Genomic DNA, 19,948 nt, shown 5'->3' on the forward strand with positions numbered 1-19,948 from the left:
ACCCCGAACCGGGGTAGGAACGGATGTAGTAATGAACACTTCAGGACACTCTCAGGCTCCTAGTGATGCAGAAACACGAGGCTTTGGTCCTAACTGACCATGAAGGAATGAATATATGGGTGAAGATGAGAAACCAACCTGAGCAATATAAGACATTACCACCAAGCCTGCCCCACATCCCCAGATCCCACTGAGCGGTGGACAAAAGCCAGAGCGTGAAGCGACCCGGCACGATAGCAAAGGTAGGCTCAGAGCCATTATCCATCAAATGGAACAACAGGATCACCAAGGGTAAAATAAAACGGGGTTGACAGAAAGCACCTATAGCTTAATACTGAGTTGGTGAAACAAGACATCCACATGGTGCTTAATAAATGCTGGGACTCTGGGGCACCTCGGTGGCTCAGTTGGTTGAGCATCCAACTCTTGGTTTCAGCTCAGGTGCTGATTTCACGGTTCTTGAGTTCGAGCCCTGCATCAGGCTCTGCACTGAGAGCTCAGAGCCTGGTTGGGATTCTCTCTCTCCCTCTCTGCCCCTCCCCAGCTCCCTCCCTCTCTCTCTCTCTCTCTCTCTCTCTCTGTCAATAAATAAATAAACATTAAAATTTTAATAAAATAAAATAAAATAAAATAAAATAAAATAAAATAAAAGCCAGGCCTCTGAGAACTTTCCAAATATCAGTTCATTTGATCCAAATAACACCTCCATGGTAAAGACGACCTTAATGGTAACAGTCTCCACGAACCAAGCATCTATGTCACGGCAGTCACAGTCCCAAGTGGCAGGCATATATTAGCGTCTCGTGTGCCAGGGCCTGGTGCTTTGCTTCCCGCCTTTGCTGTTTTTGACCATCATGTATTGAAGCCCTACTGTGTGCGAGACTTGATTCCACGGACTTTACATTGATCACCTCATTATCTCACTGAATCCTGACAACAGTAGAGTGAAATAAAATACCAACAACCACATAACAGCAGCTAGCATGGACGTGTTCTGTGCCAAGGGCCTTCTCTAATTTAGTCCCCACAAGGGCCTGATGATGCAGGTGCTATGTTAACGTCCCCATCTTACAGATAAGGAGACCCAGGCACAGAAGGGTGAAGTGACTTGCCCCAATTCAACCAGGATTCCAGAGCCCACTCACTACCCCGTGGTAATTCCTGCTCCAGGTTTACCTTTATTAAGCTCAGTAGTGCGTGGTTCTCACTGGGGGGAAACCGAGATACTAACTTCCTGGTTTCAAGTCCCCCCCCACCTCCGCTGGCCCCAGAACCCAGACCACCTGTCCACAAGCCCCAAACACCTGGAGTTATTTTCATGTTCAGCTAACAGGTTAGATCTCGGGGGCCCAGAGACTGGGAAGCTTACCGAATTCAGACTGCATGCCGGGATAGATGATCCTGAACACGTAATCTGTGGCCTCGTCATCTTCCTTGTCCGAAGACGTGGACTCGGCAGAACCCTGAGGGCTTCGCTTGCGCAGTTTGGGAAATACTTTGCCCTGAAAGCACAATCCCAATGCATAGCCCTTGGGATACATCTGTCCCCACAGTCTGTGCACGGCCTGAGGGTCTCAGCGGGGTGTGCATGAGCCCACAAAGCCAGGTAAGGAGTCATGGGCAAGAACGACCACCCTGGGGCGCCTGGGTGGCTCAGTCAGTTGACCATCTGACTTTGGCTCAGGTCATGATCTTGCAGTTGGTGAGTTTGAGCCCCACATCAGGCTTGCTGCTGTCCGCGCAGGGCCCGCTTTGGATCTTCTGTCCCCCCTCTCTCTGTCTCTCCTTTGCTCACACTCTCTCTCAAAAATAAACATTAAAAAAATTAAAAAAAAAAGAAGGACCACTCCCCACGGCTGACCCCCGCCCCCATCCCAGCCTCCCTGGGGCCCCCACGGTCACTCACCTTCCCCCGCTGAGACCAGAGTGGAGGGTCCAGCTGCCCGTGAGGGAGCAGCCCATTTTCCAGGCACGAGAGGAACTGCAGGAGGTGCCCCCCCTTGGGGAAGCGGAACGGCGGCCTCTGGATCCCATCCTGGCTGACCAACACCACTGTCCCACCGCTGTCCACTGCCACCGCGACCCAGCCAGAGGAGACCCGGCAGAAAGTCACTATGGGGCATGGGATGGGGGTCCTCCCGGCAAACACATCGCCCTGGGCATGCCAAGCCAGACCCGTGGACCTGCTCTAAGGCTCTGGGAAAGGCCTGGGCAGAAGGTCAGGGGAAGTTTTTACCTCCCCAGAGCCCCTCCCATCCCACCGGCCACTGCTGCAGACTGGGAACTATGGGATATGGTCCAGAAGAATGTGGTCGCCCCCCCTGAAATCACCCATCAAGGGGAAACACCCCATGTCCCTCAAGTACCCTCTATGCATCAACCTGACCTATTTTTGTATGGAGGCTTTCAGACCTACCCCTTCTCAGGGAAGTAGTGACTTGCTAGCATGTATTGAGCACTTACTGTATATAAGCACAGCACATGAAAGGCAGTGTGTTATTGGAATACCCAAAATAGCCCTATGAGGTCTATCTATTATTGCCTATTTTACAAATGATGAAACTAAGGCTCAGAGAGGGTACATGACTTGCTCTGGGTTGCACAGTAGAGTCTGGATCTGAACCCATTGAATAAGCTTAATGTGGGGCAGCTGGGTGGCTCAGGTGGTTCAGTGTCCGACTTTGGCTCAGGGCATGATCTCATGGTTCATGACTTCGAGCCCTGCATCGGGCTCTGTGCTGATAGCTCAGAGCCTGGAGCCTGCTTTGGATTCTGTGTCTCCTTCTCTCTCTCTGCACCCACCCCTCAAAAAATAAATAAACATTAAAAAGGTTTTAAAGGGGCGCCTGGGTGGCGCAGTCGGTTAAGCGTCCGACTTCAGCCAGGTCACGATCTCGCGGTCCATGAGTTCGAGCCCCGCGTCAGGCTCTGGGCTGATGGCTCGGAGCCTGGAGCCTGTTTCCGATTCTGTGTCTCCCTCTCTCTCTGCCCCTCCCCCGTTCATGCTCTGTCTCTCTCTGTCCCAAAAATAAATAAACACGTTGAAAAAAAAAATTAAAAAAAAAAAAAAGGTTTTAAATAAGATTAATGTGACATGCCTTGGTAGAGTCCAGATCCCTTGCTTTCTACAACAGGATAGCCCTCTGCTTGTTCTGAGTGTACCTTCTTTGAGCTCCGGGTTTGAGTCCAAACTCTGGAGCTTACAGGCTGTGTGACTTTGTGCCAACCTGTTTAGATCCCTGCTTGGCACATCACAAGGGCTCCATTAAGTGTCAGCAGCTAACACCGTGGGTTTGATGCTAAGTCCTGAACCTATGTCATTTGATCTTTACAATAATGTCATGACTAGGTGCTGTGGTGATTCCATTTCACAAATGGGGAAACCGAGTCTCAGAGAGGTGAAATCACTTTTTTGAGGTTGCACAGGTAATGAGGAGGTGGGAGCAGGCAGGGGAGCCAGAAGGAACACCCCCACCCTGTGCTCCCCCAACAGTCCCTACCTTGCTGGTGGCAGTGCAGGTATACAATCTCCTCCAGGCGGATGGTCATAGCATAGTCCCAGTAGACGCTGGAAGGGGAGGGATGGTTAGTTCCACAGGATGCCTGCTCACTTCATCATGGGGAAGGGCCCATGAGGCCAGAAGACCACACCCATGGGCTCCTGAATCCTTTTCACTAGGACCCATCTGTCCCCAACATCTGTATTCAAGACTTCCCAGAATCTACCTCGCCTTCTTCTGGTCCCAGTACCCCAATTTTCTGAGGAACACACTTCCCTTGCCCCCATCCATGTGGCTGAGGCTGACTCCACCCACCCTCTATGCCAGGATTCCAGGAATAGCCATCTGATCCAGGCCTGGCCGATCCGCACATTCTACTGTTCCAGCCACAGTGATTGGTTCAGGGATGGCCCCATGACCCAAGCAGAATGAATGAGACTCAGTTGTTGGATTTATGTTAGAATAAACTGGGAAAAGGATGCTCCTTTCTGCTAGGAGAGTAGGAGCAGAGATGATAAAAGTCTGGAAACATAGGGAACCATGGCAAGAAAAAGCCTGCCTGACGATGGAGTCGACAGTCAGGAAAGCAGAACCAAGAGATGGAGAGTTCAGGCCCCCATCATTTGAGTCCCTGGATCCAGCCATGCCTGAAGCCACTGTCCAGAATTTTTCCGCTCAATGCCCAAGTCCACTTGAGTTTAGTTTTCTGTCACAGGTATCTAAGTATCTTGACTCAGACCCCAATGCCAAACCACCATGCATCCGAGGGGTTAGAAGAGCCACTCAACAGCTTTGACCCCATAGGTCCCAGCAGTGTGATGTGAAGGCTTCTATGGGCCTCAGTTTCCTCCTCTGTAAAATGGGGGATGATAATTACCCACCACACAGTGCGGCTGTGACAGTTAAATGGAATCACATATTTGAAGGGCTCAACACAATGCTGATACAGAAAAAAGTACTTGGCTCATGGTCTCTGTGCTTACATACTTTATGCTTTCCCTTTTCAGATCAAAGCCTACTGCTGTATTAAAACAGATCACTTTTCCCCTCAGAACACCATGGAGGTGGGGCTCACAGGAACTGGGGCTTTATGGCAGTCAGGGGAATGCACTGCTTGGGTGTCCTTCAGATCTTGCTGTGGGGACCAGAGCTGACCAACAGCTTCAGAGGCCACCTCTCCTGATCCACCGTCATGTTTGTGCCAAGACCATGCTTCTCTTGGGCAGCTCTCAAGCAGGCCCGGGCACATGGGGGCGCCAGCGTAGGCCTATTCCTGTGGGATGGGGGGCTCCTCTGATGGTCAACTTTAGCCCAGGGGCTCCCAACTGAGCTGGCTGAACATGCTAAGAACTGCAGCATATAAGACCCTCTCTTCCTTCTTTCCCCTCCCCATTCACAGGGGTCAACCAGCTTCTGAATATTCTGCCTGCCTCTTCCTGCTCTTCCCTTTCATCCTTCACAGGTTCCGCTCACGTAAGTCTCTGCTGCATGTCTAATTCTGTCTGGGTCTGCTTCTTGGAGGACCTGAACCAACACAGGCTTCAAGGTCAAACTTCAAATCCCACTTTACCAATTATACTGACTCAGTCCTTTCTCCTCTCTGGGCCTCAGTTTCCTTAGCTGCAACATGAGGAAGTTGGAACAGAAGCTTTCTAAGGGACCTTCCTGCACTGGTCTATCTGTACCAGAGTCAGCCTCGCCAGGGTCCATGGAGCGAACATCCTTGGAGGGCAGCTGAGTGCACCAACATTTTCAGAGCCTCGAGCAGCCTCTGCTGAGTCCCTCATGGGCGAGTCTTGGCCAGAAGGTCCTTCCCTGGGCTTCCACATTGTACCCATCATACAGGTTGCGGTTGCCTGTTTTCTCCCATCTCCCCCAAGAGGTGCTGAACTGGACAGCGCCTGGGTTTTCTTTACTTCTGCAAGATGCTCCGAGAATATTCAGAGTGAATGGTGAATACCCTAGGGTGCCCAGTAGACAAAACAACTTTCCAGCTACCACCACACACCAGCAAAGAGGATCTCTGTGGCCACAGTCCCTTTGGATCTGTGTAAACTTAACACCAACGGTCCCATGACTGAGAGGCCTTTCTGGGTTCCAGTCTCCCTGCTAAGGGTATTACATGCATTTTCTCATCGACTCCTTCCTGTACACCTATTCGGAGGTTCCATGACCACATCCCCATTTTACACCGGATGAACAAACTGAGGTTCAGGAAGGCGAAGTTGTCCAAGATCGCTCAACTGGGAAGGAGCAAGAGGTGAGCTTTTGATTTCATTTGACAGGTTTTAACAACTTCCTAGACCAGAACTGCTGGGTCACGTGGTAAGGGTAGGTCAGAAAACACTTCTAAACTAGATTGTCAAGTGGTTGGGCCATCAGCAGGGTATGGGAGTTTCAGCTGTTCCACACGGCAGGGCTGAGATCTGAGCCAAGTCCAGCCTGACTCCAGAGCCCAAATAGCCACTCTTTGGTGATATTTCCTCATGGACATGAGGAAACCTAGCTGGGGAGTTATGACCCTGGTTGTACACGAGGGGGCGCTGGCTGGGACAAGAGAAGAGGTACTGAAGCTCCTCAGACAAGGACCATACCCCTCATCTTTGTTGTCTCTTGGTCCCCAAAGAGATGCCAGAGTCCCTGGGCACCTCCACATCCTATAGGCTAACCACCATGTTTTTGACGCTTAGCTTTTTCTCTCTTACTGGATAGATGGGGGTTGAGAACCCAAGGCTGGGGAAGTTTCTAGTCCCCTCAGTAGTGACCTGGGAAGTACAGGCTCAGTTGGAAGTAAATATTGATGCGACTATGCTATGCCTGTTCTTAGAGGAAAAGATAATGATGAAAGATGGAGTCCCACTGATCTGAGCTGGAGGAGGGGTGGGAGTACTTGGCAATCATTTGGCTCAATGCCTCTCCAAAATATCAACATTAAAAGTTTTCTGCCCAGGGGCACCTGGGTGTCTCAGTCGGTTAAGCGTCTGACTTCAGCTCAAGTCATGATCTCGCGGTTTGTGAGTTCGAGCCCCGCGTCGGGCTCTGTGCTGACAGCTCGGAGCCTAGAGCCTGCTTCAGATTCTGTGTCTCCTTCTCTCTCTGCCCCTCCCCCACTTGTGCTCTGTCTCTCTCTATTAAAAATAAATAAATGTAAAAAAATTTTTTTTTAGGGGCGCCTGGGTGGCGCGGTCGGCTAAACGTCCGACTTCAGCCAGGTCACGATCTCGCGGTCCGGGAGTTCGAGCCCCGCGTCGGGCTCTGGGCTGACCGCTCAGAGCCTGGAGCCTGTTTCCGATTCTGTGTCTCCCTCTCTCTCTGCCCCTCCCCCGTTCATGCTCTGTCTCTCTCTGTCCCAAAAATAAATAAACGTTGAAAAAAAAATTTAAAAAAAAAAAAAATTTTTTTTTAAATTAAAGAAAAAATAGTTTTCTGCCCAGGGGTGCCTGGGTGGCTCAGCAGGTTAAGCGTCCAACTTTGGCTCAGGTCATGATCTCACTGTTCGTGGGTTCGAGCCCTGCATTGGCTTGGAGCCTGGAGCCTGCTTCAGATTCTGTGTCTCCCTCTCACTCGGCCCCTCCCCCACTTGTGCTCTGTCTCTCTCTATCAAAAATAAATAAATGTAAAAAAAATTTTTTTTTAAATTAAAGAAAAAATAGTTTTCTGCCCAGGGGTGCCTGGGTGGCTCAGCAGGTTAAGCGTCCAACTTCGGCTCAGGTCATGATCTCACTGTTCGTGGGTTCGAGCCCTGCATTGGCTTGGAGCCTGGAGCCTGCTTCAGATTCTGTGTCTCCCTCTCTCTCGGCCCCTCCCCTGTTCACACTCTGTTTCTCAGAAATGAATAAACATTAAAAAAAAGTTAAAAACAAAGTTGGGGCACCTTGGTGGCTCAGTCAGTTAAACCTCCAACTTCGGCTCAGGTCATGATCTCATGGTTCATGGGTTTGAGCCCTGCATCGGGCTCTGGGATGACAGCTCAGAGCCTGGAGCCTGCTTTAGATTCTGTGTCTCCCTCGCTCTGCCCCTCCCCTTCACACTCTGTCTCTCTCTGTATCTTAAAAATGAATAAAAGTTTAAAAAAATTAAAAACAAAAAGGTTTCTGCCCACACAATCTTGGGTGTAAGTCCAAATAGCAAACAGGGCCTTTGGGTTGTGCTATTTGACAGATGACACTTCTGTGTATGGAGAGCCCCTGCAAACCCTTTGAGTTCTGGGAAGATCATGTTGTGCAGGCCTCTCATTTGATAGAAGGGGAGACTGAAGCCCAGAGACAGGGAGAGACAGACGCACCCCAAATCTTCCAGCAGGATGAGAACCAAGCAAGCACTTGGGCCTAAAACGTACACTTATCCATACACCTGTTTTATTGTGGTCTCCTTCAGTGTAAGGTAAATACAGTGGAAGCTCCGAGAGGGTAAAGATTTTCCTTTCCTTCTGTTCATCTGCTATGTTTCTTGTATCTAGCACAGTGCCTGGAATGTAGCAGGTGCTCTGTTCAGATCTGATGACTGAATCCGGTAACTTCCCTGCTTTGCTTCACAGAGATTATCTAAGCACCTACTTTGTACTAGGATCTGTGGCAGTTGCCAAAGAGAAGACATGAGTAAGACAGGTGCCTTGCCTTCACGGAACTGAGGTCTAGAAGCAACAGCTGATATACAAATAGGCACAGATTTATTACGTGTCTGCGATTCTATAAATGCTTTAAAGGAGGTTCAGGGTTCCGTGTGATCCAGATTCAGCTGGGAGGGGTTGCGGAAGGCCTGAGGTTTAAGACAAGTCCATTGAAATAATGCCCCAGGCCAAGGGCATCTCCTGGGCCCCATGCTGTTCCTCGGTGAGGGATTCTTGATCAGAAACTCTGGAGTCTAGCTAGAGCTGAATTATACGGCTCAGCCTAGAACCAACTCTACCTCCCACTGACCGTCTCTGAAGACAGATGGCCACCTCTGCACAGGAAGTGGCTTAGAGAATGGTATTAATCACACCCAGGCCTCGTGTTACTCACACTGAAGCTTAACATGAAACAGAACACAAGAACAGTGTTCTGGTTATGTTCCTTGAAAGGAGCCCTTATTTTATATAAAGCTGCCAAGACTCCTCAAGCTGAAATAATCAGGTTGAGCCTTCCCTTTGTTTGGGCTCCTCCTAGGGCCGTCCCTAATTGTGCAGGAACACACAGGATTGTAGCAGGGGACCCTTGGTTTCCGTGTGTCTTCGGCGTGTGACTCCAAAGCCTTTGCTGAGTCTTGAAAATCCCAGGGTCACAGGAGACACAACCCTGGACCAGATGCCCACCAACCAACACCTCCAGCTTTCCTCCTTTACGGAGTGATGGGAAGGACGGCAGCAGATGGGGAATATTTGCCATTTGCAGGCTCCCAAGCTCTTAGTTAAGATTTCTCCCTCTGGGTGGTGTTTGACCAGGGCCTGCCTAATTCCCATATTAGATTCTAAGATTCTTCTAGTTGGTCTCCAGATCCTCCTAATGAGTTACCCATAAAGCCACAGCTGCAGGGGGGCTGGCCCAAGTGGCCGCAACAACCAGACAGAACAGCGGGGCGGGGCAGGACACAAACGACAGAGCACACACTTCCCTGTGCCAAAGGGGGAGAAGGACCCGGCGCCCTACCTCTTCTCATAGTCCAGGTCCCCCATCGACCCGTTCATCAGCTGGTTAGGCGTCCATTTCAAGGTCATGACGTCAGCTGTCTGGTGTAGAGACAGGTACCCTGGCACGGCCTCCATATCATCCCTCTGCAGAGAGAGGAGGGCATAGGCTTGGTCAAAGTGCCAGAGTCACAGTGGTCATAGGCCCTGGGCCGTCTGACTCAAGGAGGCATAACCAGATCCAAGGGGTTGGGTCATGCCCTCCAAGGCTACGACCATTTGGAACATCCTGTACCTCCTTCCAGGGGGCCATGCTAAGCAAAGCAGTCTGCAGCCAACCACCCAGGATGGGTTCTAGAGATGCACCTCTGAGAGCTGCCCCCCTGCACTTTCACACTCCCACCCACCCCCCAACCAAGGTCCAGGAAGCCCTGCTGCAAGGGCAGAGCCGGGGACTCTTTAGAATCAGGAAGGGGCTCTATCCCTCTTTAATACCACGCTCTCCTTTTTAAAACAATGTTTTAGGGGTGCTTGGGTGGCTCAGTCGGTTGGGCGCTGGACTTCGGTTCAGTTCATGATCTCACGGTCCATGAGTTCGAGCCCCACGTCAGGCTCTGTGCCAACAGCTCGGAGCCTGGAGCCTGCTTCAGATTCTGTGTCTCCCTCTCTCTCTGCCCCTGCCCCTGCTTGCACTCTGCCTCTCAAGATAAAATAAAGACATAAAAATTAAAATAAATTAATAAATGTCTTATTTATTTATTGTGTGTGAGAGAGAGAGAGGGAAGAAGGGTAGAAGGAGAGGGAGAGAGAGAAACCCCGGCAGGCTCCGTGCTGCCAGCGCAGAGCCCAACGCAGGGCTTGAGCTCACAAACCATGAGATCATGACCTGAGCTGGAATCAAGTCAGACGCTCACCTGACGGAGCCACCCAGGCGCCCCAACACCACCCTCTCCTTGACAGGAGTCATTTATCTGGCATCATTTTGGCCAGTCTTCAGGGAGAACAAGAGGGCAGCCGAGTTCTATGCCCCAACCAAAGACGTTATCCTGAATCTCCTCCTCCAAACACCCACACCATACTCACTGCCCAGCAGCCTGACCCTCTGTGTTCCCCATGAGCCTGCAGAACTTCTCAGCAGCTCCCTCTGCTTTATTCCAGGTGGGGTGTGGCGGAGGGGGGGTCTCTCCAAGCCTCACAAATAAAGGACGCAAATTCACCTCAACAACATGTGGAGATGGACAGCCAACATTTACCGAGCACCCAGCATGTCTCAGCTTTACCCACACTGTCTCAAGTTAGCCACTCATGCCTGCAGCCCCATGACGGAGCACTGCTGCCCCGGGTCATGAACGTTTTCCATGTTTTCCTGTACCTGAAGTGTGGATGTATCTTACAGCAGGTGGCATCTCACCATCGTGACACAGTGGTCATTGCCTGACCTCCTGCAAACTCGGTCCTAGTTGTTCCTATGTTGTTACTTCACATGCGGAGAACAGGTGCTATTTTAAACGTCTTCAGAAAAATTAGACGGTGAGTCATCTTCGACTTCAAAAGTTTTTGTGTATGCAGAAACACGGGCAGCAGAGCAGTAGAGCACTGATTTGATATTGGCAGAGGAGACACATTATTCACCACTACAGCCATGCCCACAATTCCAGATGGCCTTGCAGAGCAACAACCAAGGACATGCACTTGTGAGAAACGCTGGGCCTCCTACACTCCTGATCAGAGGTCAGCAAGCTTTTTGTATAAAGGGTCAGACGGGGAGTAATTTTGGTTCTGTGAGACATACAGACTCAGGTGCGACCACTCAACTCTGCCGTTACAGCGTGAAAGCAGCCATACACGATAGGTAATGGGCATGGCTCTGTTACAATAAAACTTTATTTGCAAAAACAGGTGGAGCGCTGCATTGGGCCCATGGGTTATAGTGTGTTGACCCCTTCTTTGGATGGAACAGTAAACAGTATTCGGGGGTGCTTGGGTGGCTCAGTTCAGTTAAGTGTCTGACTCTTGATTTCGGCTCAGGTCACGATCCCAGGGTCATGGGATCAAGCCGCACATTGGGCTCTCTGTGCTGGGCACGGAGCCTCCTTGGGATTCTCATTCTCTCTCTCTGTCTCTCTCTGTCTCTCTCTCTCTCTGTGTGTGTGTGTGTGTGCAAGTGCACATGCTCTCTCTCTCACAAAGAAAAAAAAAAAAGAAAACAGTATTTACTAGAAAAATACAAGCAGTGATGACTCTAAGTCAAAAACTGATATAGAAAATTAAACCCTGAAATGTGAAGAAATTTTAGGACTGTCTTAACTAATGAATATCAGTTATAAGTTCCCTTATGCATAGTTAAAAAAGCAATGTATGATTTAAAAGAAAACCCTTTTACTTTTTTTTTTAAGTTTATTTATTTACTTCGAGAGAGAGAGAATGAGCTGGGAGGGGGCAGAGAGAGAGAGGGAGAGACAGAATCCCAAGCAGGCTCCACACTGCCAGCCTAGAGCCTGATGCAGGGCTTGATCCCACAGACCACAAGATCATGACCTGAGCCAAAATCCAAGTCGGACACTCAACCACCTGAGTCACCCCGGCACCCCTAAAAAAAAAAACAAAACTTCTTTTATCCAAATCAAAGAGCTCAAAGAACTCTTTCAAAAAGTGTCAAATAAAATTTCCAAGTAATGAGAAAACATCTTCTAGAACTTAGTATCGTTTTTTTACTTCCTAATGGTTATGTTTAAAAATGGAGCATCTTAAATCCATAGCTTCTTAGATCTGAGGAGGTAGGATCTTGTACCCATTGTGATGTGGACATTAAGGCTCACAGGGAGAAGTGACTCGCTCAGGGTCACCCCGTGATCACAACTGCGACCACAGAGCTAGAGCGACTGGCAGCTTCCTCTGCTTCCTCCCAGCTGAGCCCAAACACCACACTGATCCACACAGTCTCAGGAAGGGAAAGGCAGAGGGGTATCTACTCCATGAGGGTAGGGGTTTCGTGTGCCTGGCTCACCACCCATCTCTGGGGCTTGCACCAGCCAGGCCTAGAGGTGATTGATAAATGATTCAACTCCCACATCAGGCAGCCTGAATTCAAAGCATGACTCTGCCACTTACTCCCCACTGTGCACATCTCAGCATTATCATCTTGGATGACACTACTTGCATCAGATAGTTGCTGGGAGCTTTAAATGAGTTAATACAGTTAAAAGCACTTATCATGGTGCTTGACACAAAGAAAGCACTCCATAAATATCAACTGTGAAGGGGGCGCCGGGGTGGTTCAGTTGGTTGAGCGTCTGACTTCAGCTCAGGTTGAGATCTCACAACTCGTGAGTTCGACTCCGCATTGGGCTCTCTGCTATCAGGGTGAAGCTCACTTTGGATCCTTTGTCCTCCTCTTTCTGCCCCTCCCCCATGCATGTTCTCTCTCAAAAATAAACATTTAAAAAATATCTCAACCATGAAGATATTTATCCTGATATCCCAAGCATCCAGCACAAGGAAAGCTCAGTATAAATACTTGCTGAATGAGTGAGTGACAACAAAAGAGAATGGATGGATAGACAGCTAGGTGGACAGGTGGGTGGAGAGATGGACTGGAAAATAAATGGATAATTAAATAGATGGATGGACAAATGGATGGATGCAGGTAAAGATGGGTGGATGGATGGATGGGTAGGTGGAAGTAAACATGGGTAGGAAGATGGATGGATGGGTGGATGGATGCGTGGATGGATGTAAAGATGAGTGGATGGATGGATGGATGATGTAAAAAAGGATGGATGAATGGATGGGTGGGTGGGTGGAAGTAAACATGGGTAGGAAGATGGATGGATGGGTGGGTGGATGGATGGATGGATGGATGGATGGGTGGATGGATAGATGGATGGATGGGTAGTTGGATGGATGGAAGTAAACATGGGTAGGAAGATGGATGGATGGGTGGGTGCATGGATGGATGGGTGGATGGATGGATGGATGGATGGATGAAGTAAAGACAGGTAGGTGGGTGGATGGATGGATGGATGGATGGATGGAAGTAAACATGGGTAGGAAGATGGATGGATGGGTAGGTGGATTGATGGATGGATGGATGGATGGATAGATGGATAGATGGGTAGTTAGATGGATGGAAGTAAACATGGGTAGGAAGATGGATGGATGGGTGGATGGGTGGATGGGTGGATGGATGGATGGATGGATGGATGGATGAAAACCTGGGTAGGAAGATGGATGGATAGGTGAGTGGATGGATGGATGGATGGGTAGAAGTAAAGATAGGTAGGTAGGTGAATGGATGGATGGGTGGATAGAAGCAAATGTTGTCATATGGATGAATGGATGGAGAGATGGAGATGTGGATAGATGGATGGATGAATGGATGAGCAGCCTGGAACCAGAGGGAACGCCTCCTGTATAACCGGAAGCCAGACCCCCTGTGGAAGATCTGGGTCCCAGATATCTCTCACCGGCTGAACCAGAACGTTGTTCTTGCCATAGAGGAGCGTGGCCCGGGAGTTCTGGTGCAGGGACTCAACATAGTCACGGGCAGAAAGGGATGGTCGGTCGTCCATGCTGCCACTTGAATGTCTCTTCTGGATCTGGCAGGGTGAGGGGAGGTGGAGGGTGAGGCCTGCGGTGACCTTCAATGTCCCACTCCATTCTCCACCTCCACACCAAGTCTGGCACTCAGCCCAACTCCCTCCCAGGGCCCCAGAGTCCACCCCTACTCACACAGAGGGCTGGACGCTTGGTGGGTGAGTCCTGCCGCAGGTGCGAGCTGTGGATGCGGTGCCTCTGGACAAGCTCGTCGGCCGAGGGGTCAGTCCAGAAGTGATCGGCAGTCTTCATCTTGGTGTACTCCAGGGCACAGGGCCCCACTGTGGAGCATATAGGGACTGGGAATCCATAGCCCTCAAAGTCTACCCTCCTGTCTACCCCCAGATGGGCCACCACCTTCACTGCCTCTCCCCTCCAGCCAGTGAGTATGCCCCAGGGTCCTGCTAAGGAGAGTCCCGCACAAGACCCTGAGAGCAAGAGCCAGGGAACAGGTAAGTTTTGATGGAGAAGGCTAGAGGGAAACGAGAGAGGCCCTTAGGAGGTGCACTAGTGAGCCAACGTCAGAGATCCAGATGAAGCTCAGAGCCCTGGACCACTTACCCAACAAAGACGCAAGGATGGGGCCATCCACCGGGTCCATCAGGAGGGCTTCCTTCTCATAGTATTTACTAGTAAGAGAAAAGGACAGGCAGGTCTGGATGGTAACCAGCGGAGGGCGCACAATTGACACTGACCTGATGCTTAAGAACAGACTGAGTTCAGCCTCCCTCTTGTTACCCAGTTAACGTTGTAAGCCTCAAATGTCCCATCTGTAAAATGGGGGTAGTAAAAACATATATCCTAGGGCCATCAGAAGGACTTTAGAGGGGCACCTGCATGGTTCAGTTAAGTGTCTGACTCTTGATCTCAGCTCAGGTCTTGATCTCAGGGTCGTGAGTTCACGCCTCACGTTGAGCTCCATGCTGGGTGTGAAGCTTACTTAAATTAAAAAAAAAAAAAGGGACTTTTGAAAGAGACAACAGATGTGGGCACTTAGTACCATGCTTGGCACGTAACTGCTTAATACACGGCTGTGATACAGCCTTAATGAGAGTAACGGGAATAGTAATTAGAAGGCTGCTTCTGGCTGCTTCTATCAGCTTCTATCACATCTTCCATTTCAGGCGCCAAGTGGCTTGGGAGCTCAGATGATGTCTGCTCTCCTAATATTATTGAGGCAATAAAAGGCTTTTTAGCTGTGGTGTGTACGGAAAAGCTATATTAACAGGACTTCCTGCGCGGATAACTATGTGGATGACGCTGGCCTGACGTGCTCGCAAGCGCCCCCTGGCTTCTGGCTCTTCAAAATAACTTGTCATATGGGCAAGACAATGTTTGTGCTGAGTGTTTTTGGGTTTTGCTTCTTTGTTTGAGTTGTTGTGTAGTGCCTCCTAATTCTCTGCAAACTCCTGCCAGCTAGGAACTGAATTTTAGAGTTGGAAAGGACCTTGTTCTACCTTCCCAAGGGATGTCAGGCTCAGAGAGGGTAAGTGACTTCTTGGAGGCCACACAGCAGGTGGATGCAAGCTATACCCAGCCGGCTTGGGTGTTCCTATCCTACAGCAGGGGTCTAAGAACACAGGATCTGCAGCGAGGCAGACTGAGTGGGAGCCCAGGTCGGCCACTCCCACTCTCACTGTGTGTCCCTGGGCATGTGACGACTACCCTCTCTGAGCTTTAGTGTCCTCAGCTATAAAATGACAAGAATGACAGAACTCACCTGCCCAGGCTGTTGGGAGGATTAAATATTGACCTGCTTTGGGGCGCCTGGGTGGCGCAGTCGGTTAAGCGTCCGACTTCAGCCAGGTCACGATCTCGCGGTCCGTGAGTTCGAGCCCCGCGTCGGGCTCTGGGCTGATGGCTCAGAGCCTGGAGCCTGTTTCCCATTCTGTGTCTCCCTCTCTCTCTGCCCCTCCCCCGTTCATGCTCTGTCTCTCTCTGTCCCAAAAATAAATAAACGTTGAAAAAAAAAGTTTTTTTAAAAATATTGACCTGCTTTTACAGCAACAGCACAGACTCTGACACCAGGGAGTTCTTGCTAAGGGGTGGCAACATCACTGTAATTTGACCCCAGAGGAATCTTCTATCCACCAGGATATTGGCTGAAGCCGAACGGACATGCTCTGTGCATTCTCAGCAGCAAGTTTATCCATTTTGGTGTCAGATCTGAAGGTAAAACTTCAAGACACTTTCCATTCTGCCACTCAGTCTCTATGCTGAAAACCAGCACCGTTGCATGATCATAAACCTTGGAAAGAGTACCTTAAAAACTAGCAGGTGGGACTGGGGGCAAGATGTGACCACTGAGGGTAGCTCGAGGGAGCTTCTTTGGGGTGGTAGGTTTCACTGGAACAGTTCTGTGTCGTGACTGTGGTGTTGGTTATACAGAATTATAGACTGTATTTATACTATGAGTATAATACATATACATATGTAATTTTTATTAAATAGTTAAATAATACATTTAATTAAATAATACATATATGTATTTATACTGAATTTAACTATGCTAAAATTCCATAGAACTAGACAGAAAAAAATGAGTGTACATAAAGACTAGTGAAATCCAAATAAAGCATGTAGTTTAGTTAACAGTATTGTACCAATGTCAATTCCCTGTTTTGGTATTTGTACTATGGTTATGTAGGATGTGATCACTGAGGGCAGGCGAGTACTCTTTGCGCTAATGTTACAACTTCTATGCGAATCAAAAAAATAAAAAGTTTAGACAAAAAAAAAATAAAGAGATAGTTTGGCATTGCTGCTCAAATAAATTACTCATTCCTTCTACCGACTCATTCAGCAGAAAACACAAGGTCATATGCCAAAGGCAATAGCTCCGGAGGCCCACACCCATGTGAGGGCACGGGGCAGAGACATACCACATTTTACTACAAGGTGAAGAGATTAATTGCACTCCAGAGCCTGGATTTCTTCCAATTTGTCTCCTGCCTCCTGGCCTTTGCACCTGCTATTCCCTTGGCTGGGAACACTCTTTTCCCTACCCACTTCACTGGGTTAATGCCTACGTGCCCTTCAAACTGATGATTAACTGCCACGTCTTCCAGGATTCTTTTCCTGACCACCCAGAGGAAGTTAAAACACCACCCACCTGACTTGGAATACTCACCACATATTACCACAATTACTATTTTCCTGTTTTCCCTGCAACTATGTGAGGTTCGTGAGAGGAAGGACTCTGCTCTCTCCTTTCATATATATTTTCCTAGCAAACAGGCAAAGAATAAAAGGTAATCATAATACCCACTGCATGTGAAGATGTGGTTAAATAGGCACTTTCATATACCGAGAGATGAGGAGATTCTCAGGTATTTCCCTCATCGTGTTTCCTCTTTCCCACTCCCCCTGTCTATCTCTCTCTCCCCATCTGTCTACGGCTGGAAGGAGTGTTAGCCATGAAGAGTCTCAGGTTATACAAAAGCCCACATTCTTCACTGGCTCCTCTGTGCTCTTCGCATAATATCCAAGCTCTTAACATGACAGTTAAGACCAATGTATCTCCAACATCTCAGTTAGTGCCTGGCACATGGTAGGTGCCCATTAAATAGTTACTGGATGAATGAATGCATGGATGAATGCTTGCCAAGAGTACTCATAGTCTAAAACCTTTACACCAGGTTAATCTGAGCTAGAATAGAAAATGTAAAAAAAGTATCATACATTTCCAAAACACTGTGTACTCACTAACTCCCCTTCTCACCTCTTCTCCAGAATGGCAACAATCCCTGTCCCATTTATTAAAAGAGCAGCAGAGACACAGAGAAGCTACATGATTCTTTTAGGACCACAGTTAGCAAGCAGACTGTAGGCTTCATTCATGGGAGGAAAAAGATCCCTAAGATTGCAAGATCCTTGTTCCTCATTCCAAATTTGAAGATCCTATATTAGCAGGAAGCACCTGAATAGTCCCAGGTTCTAAGCTGGGCTCATTTAGAGGCAAACATCCAGAAGGCCTTTATCTAACTGCTTTCAAATCAAGTGCACAGGAGAGAAAAGAAAGTTGCTTTGTGCCATAGGGTGCAGTTCCCAAAATGGCCAGAAGGTGGCGCCAGAGAACGCCACGGCAGCTGCTCTTTCTCACTCACCTGCTGTTTTCCACCAGGTAATGCACAATTTTGTCCAGGACCTTCTCAAACAAAGCAGTGCGGATCCACAGGTGCTTGACGGCAAGTGGGGACAGGCTGGGCAGCTTCGGCAGCTTCCGCACATTCTCCTGGAGGCCCTGAATCTGGTTTCGCCTTCAAGACCAGTACAGAAGGAGGAAGAATATTCGCAAAAAAGGAGATCCAACAGGACCAATGTGCAAACAGCAAAATGCCCAACCTCTTTAGGGAATGAAGGAACGGCGACTAAAACAACAACAAAAGCGCACATTGCTCCTGGCAAGTGGGTGACGTGTTGAAAAAATGATAACACCCAGTGAGTGTGAAGATGCGATAAAACAGACACCTTCATATACTGTTGATGGGCAAGCCAGATTCTCATAGCGATACTTTTCTTCATCTCTCTCTCTCATTCCCTCTCTCCCCTTCCCTCTCTCATGAATGAGTGATTGCATGAATGAAATGAATGGCTCTCCCTTACCACCTGGCATGGGTATCTCTAATTCCTCCATGAGAAAGTCATTCCCGATATTACGGAGGGCCCATGGAAATCACTCCCTTTCGGAAGTTATCAGCAAACACTTGGGAATTTAGCATACGGACTGGAAGGCACCTTGAAGACCAAGTGGCTGAGGAGTCTGGTTCCGAAAGGGAGGCAGTGACGCTAAGTCCACAGCCTTGCCCGTCCCACAGTTCTGGCCAGCAGCTCTGGGCTGGCACAGCATGCAAGGGAGGGAAAGGACCATCTCCCGCCCGCTGAGGAGGAGTGATCACCCACGGCACACACAGCATGTGCGCCTCTCTCTCCCTTCTCTTGCCCATCACACACACGGCGAATCAATCCACACATTCTTTCCCGTGAAGCCCAATCACGGCTCCGGAATCTTTCACAAGGTCCTGTGGGCGGCTGCTAGCACCCATGGGAGCTGAAACCTCTTTGCTAGCCCTGACCAGGCTCCAGACCGCGGCTCTGGCGTAGAGTCAAACTGTGTGGTTGGGACTCTGGTGGGAGGTTCTCCCGTACATGCCCTCAGGCCCTGAGCCTTCCCCCCAGGAAATCAGCCGTCCAGACGTGTGAGTGAAGTCACCATTCCCCTTGTTGCCTCAGTGTCAGTATCTGATCCATGCAGATGGAGACCACAGTAGTTTCATTAAACTTGGTCTTCCTGCATGCGGAATGGGTTTGGCTAACAGCAGACACTTACTCATTCAACAATCATTTCTTGAGCATTTTACCAGGTGCTGGGCACTGTCCAGACACTGGGGACAAAATGGGGAATAACAGATTTTAGTGGCCTGTTCTCATGGAGTTCAGAGCCAAGGAGGAGAGACAGACAACAATTAAGTAAAAAGTACACAAAGGAATGAATAATTAAGGTGGTGATAACCACAGGAGAGAAAATACGCAGTGATATGTAAGAGAAATGGGGTGAGGGTTGGAGTTTGCCCTTAACTGGGGGAAAGCCTGAATGATGACAAGGCACCAGCCGTGGAAGGTGAGGCGTGTGAACCGGGTGGTAGGTAGAGCATGTGCAAAGGCCCCGGGGTAGGAAAGAGTCTGGCGAAAGGAGAGTGCAGACAGTGCCAGGAGGTGCGGGTTCTGGCAGAGCTCAGGGAGGAGCCTGGACTGTCCCCTGCAGGAACGCTCCAGCCCATACCCCATGCTCCACACTCACGCGCTCTCCATCAGCTGTTCCAGGTCCTGCACCTTGCGGCTCAGCTCTTCGGCCGGTGGGAAGTTCTTGCCCACTTTCATGAAGAGAGCTGCAATCTTGTTGCTGCGCAGAAAGCCAGCCGCCCGCCGCCGCAGCCCATGCAGGACGCAGGCCTCTACAGCCGCTGCAGGGACACAATGGTCAGCAGGCCCTGCCCTACCCGTGCTCCCCAGCACCCAGCCCAGCTCAGGTCTTCAGCCACACAGACGCGCCTTGGAGAGCGGGGCGCCCCAGAATCACGAAATCCACGAAAGCATCAAAGGAAAATCACGTACGTCTCTCTGCCTTCCACTCCCTCAAAAGGGAGCAGGAGAGCTGAGCTGTGTTTGCTGCCCGAGGTCAGACTGTCTGTGTTCATATCCTCTCCCAGACACTAACCAGCTGCGTGACCTTGGGCAATGACTTCCT

General features: G+C 49.6%; 1 protein-coding gene across 1 annotated transcript in view; it reads right to left on the bottom strand.

The window, feature by feature from the left end:
- The window catches only part of SGSM1 (small G protein signaling modulator 1), a 64,570-nt gene that overhangs the window by 41,682 nt on the left and 2,940 nt on the right, over positions 1-19,948 (bottom strand). The window contains exons 2-10 of the mRNA XM_047088363.1: positions 19,502-19,664; positions 17,808-17,960; positions 14,263-14,330; positions 13,837-13,982; positions 13,572-13,703; positions 9,128-9,252; positions 3,501-3,568; positions 1,907-2,070; positions 1,370-1,502 (exon numbers count right to left, since the gene is read on the bottom strand). Coding sequence (XP_046944319.1) covers positions 1,370-1,502; positions 1,907-2,070; positions 3,501-3,568; positions 9,128-9,252; positions 13,572-13,703; positions 13,837-13,982; positions 14,263-14,330; positions 17,808-17,960; positions 19,502-19,664 — 1,152 coding nt within the window. The remainder of the gene's footprint in view (positions 1-1,369; positions 1,503-1,906; positions 2,071-3,500; positions 3,569-9,127; positions 9,253-13,571; positions 13,704-13,836; positions 13,983-14,262; positions 14,331-17,807; positions 17,961-19,501; positions 19,665-19,948) is intronic.

The sequence above is a fragment of the Lynx rufus genome, unplaced genomic scaffold (assembly GCF_022079265.1).
Source record: "Lynx rufus isolate CCGP_SWC_20201006 ecotype Redwood Valley unplaced genomic scaffold, mLynRuf1.p SCAF_24, whole genome shotgun sequence".
Lineage (NCBI taxonomy): Eukaryota > Metazoa > Chordata > Mammalia > Carnivora > Felidae > Lynx > Lynx rufus.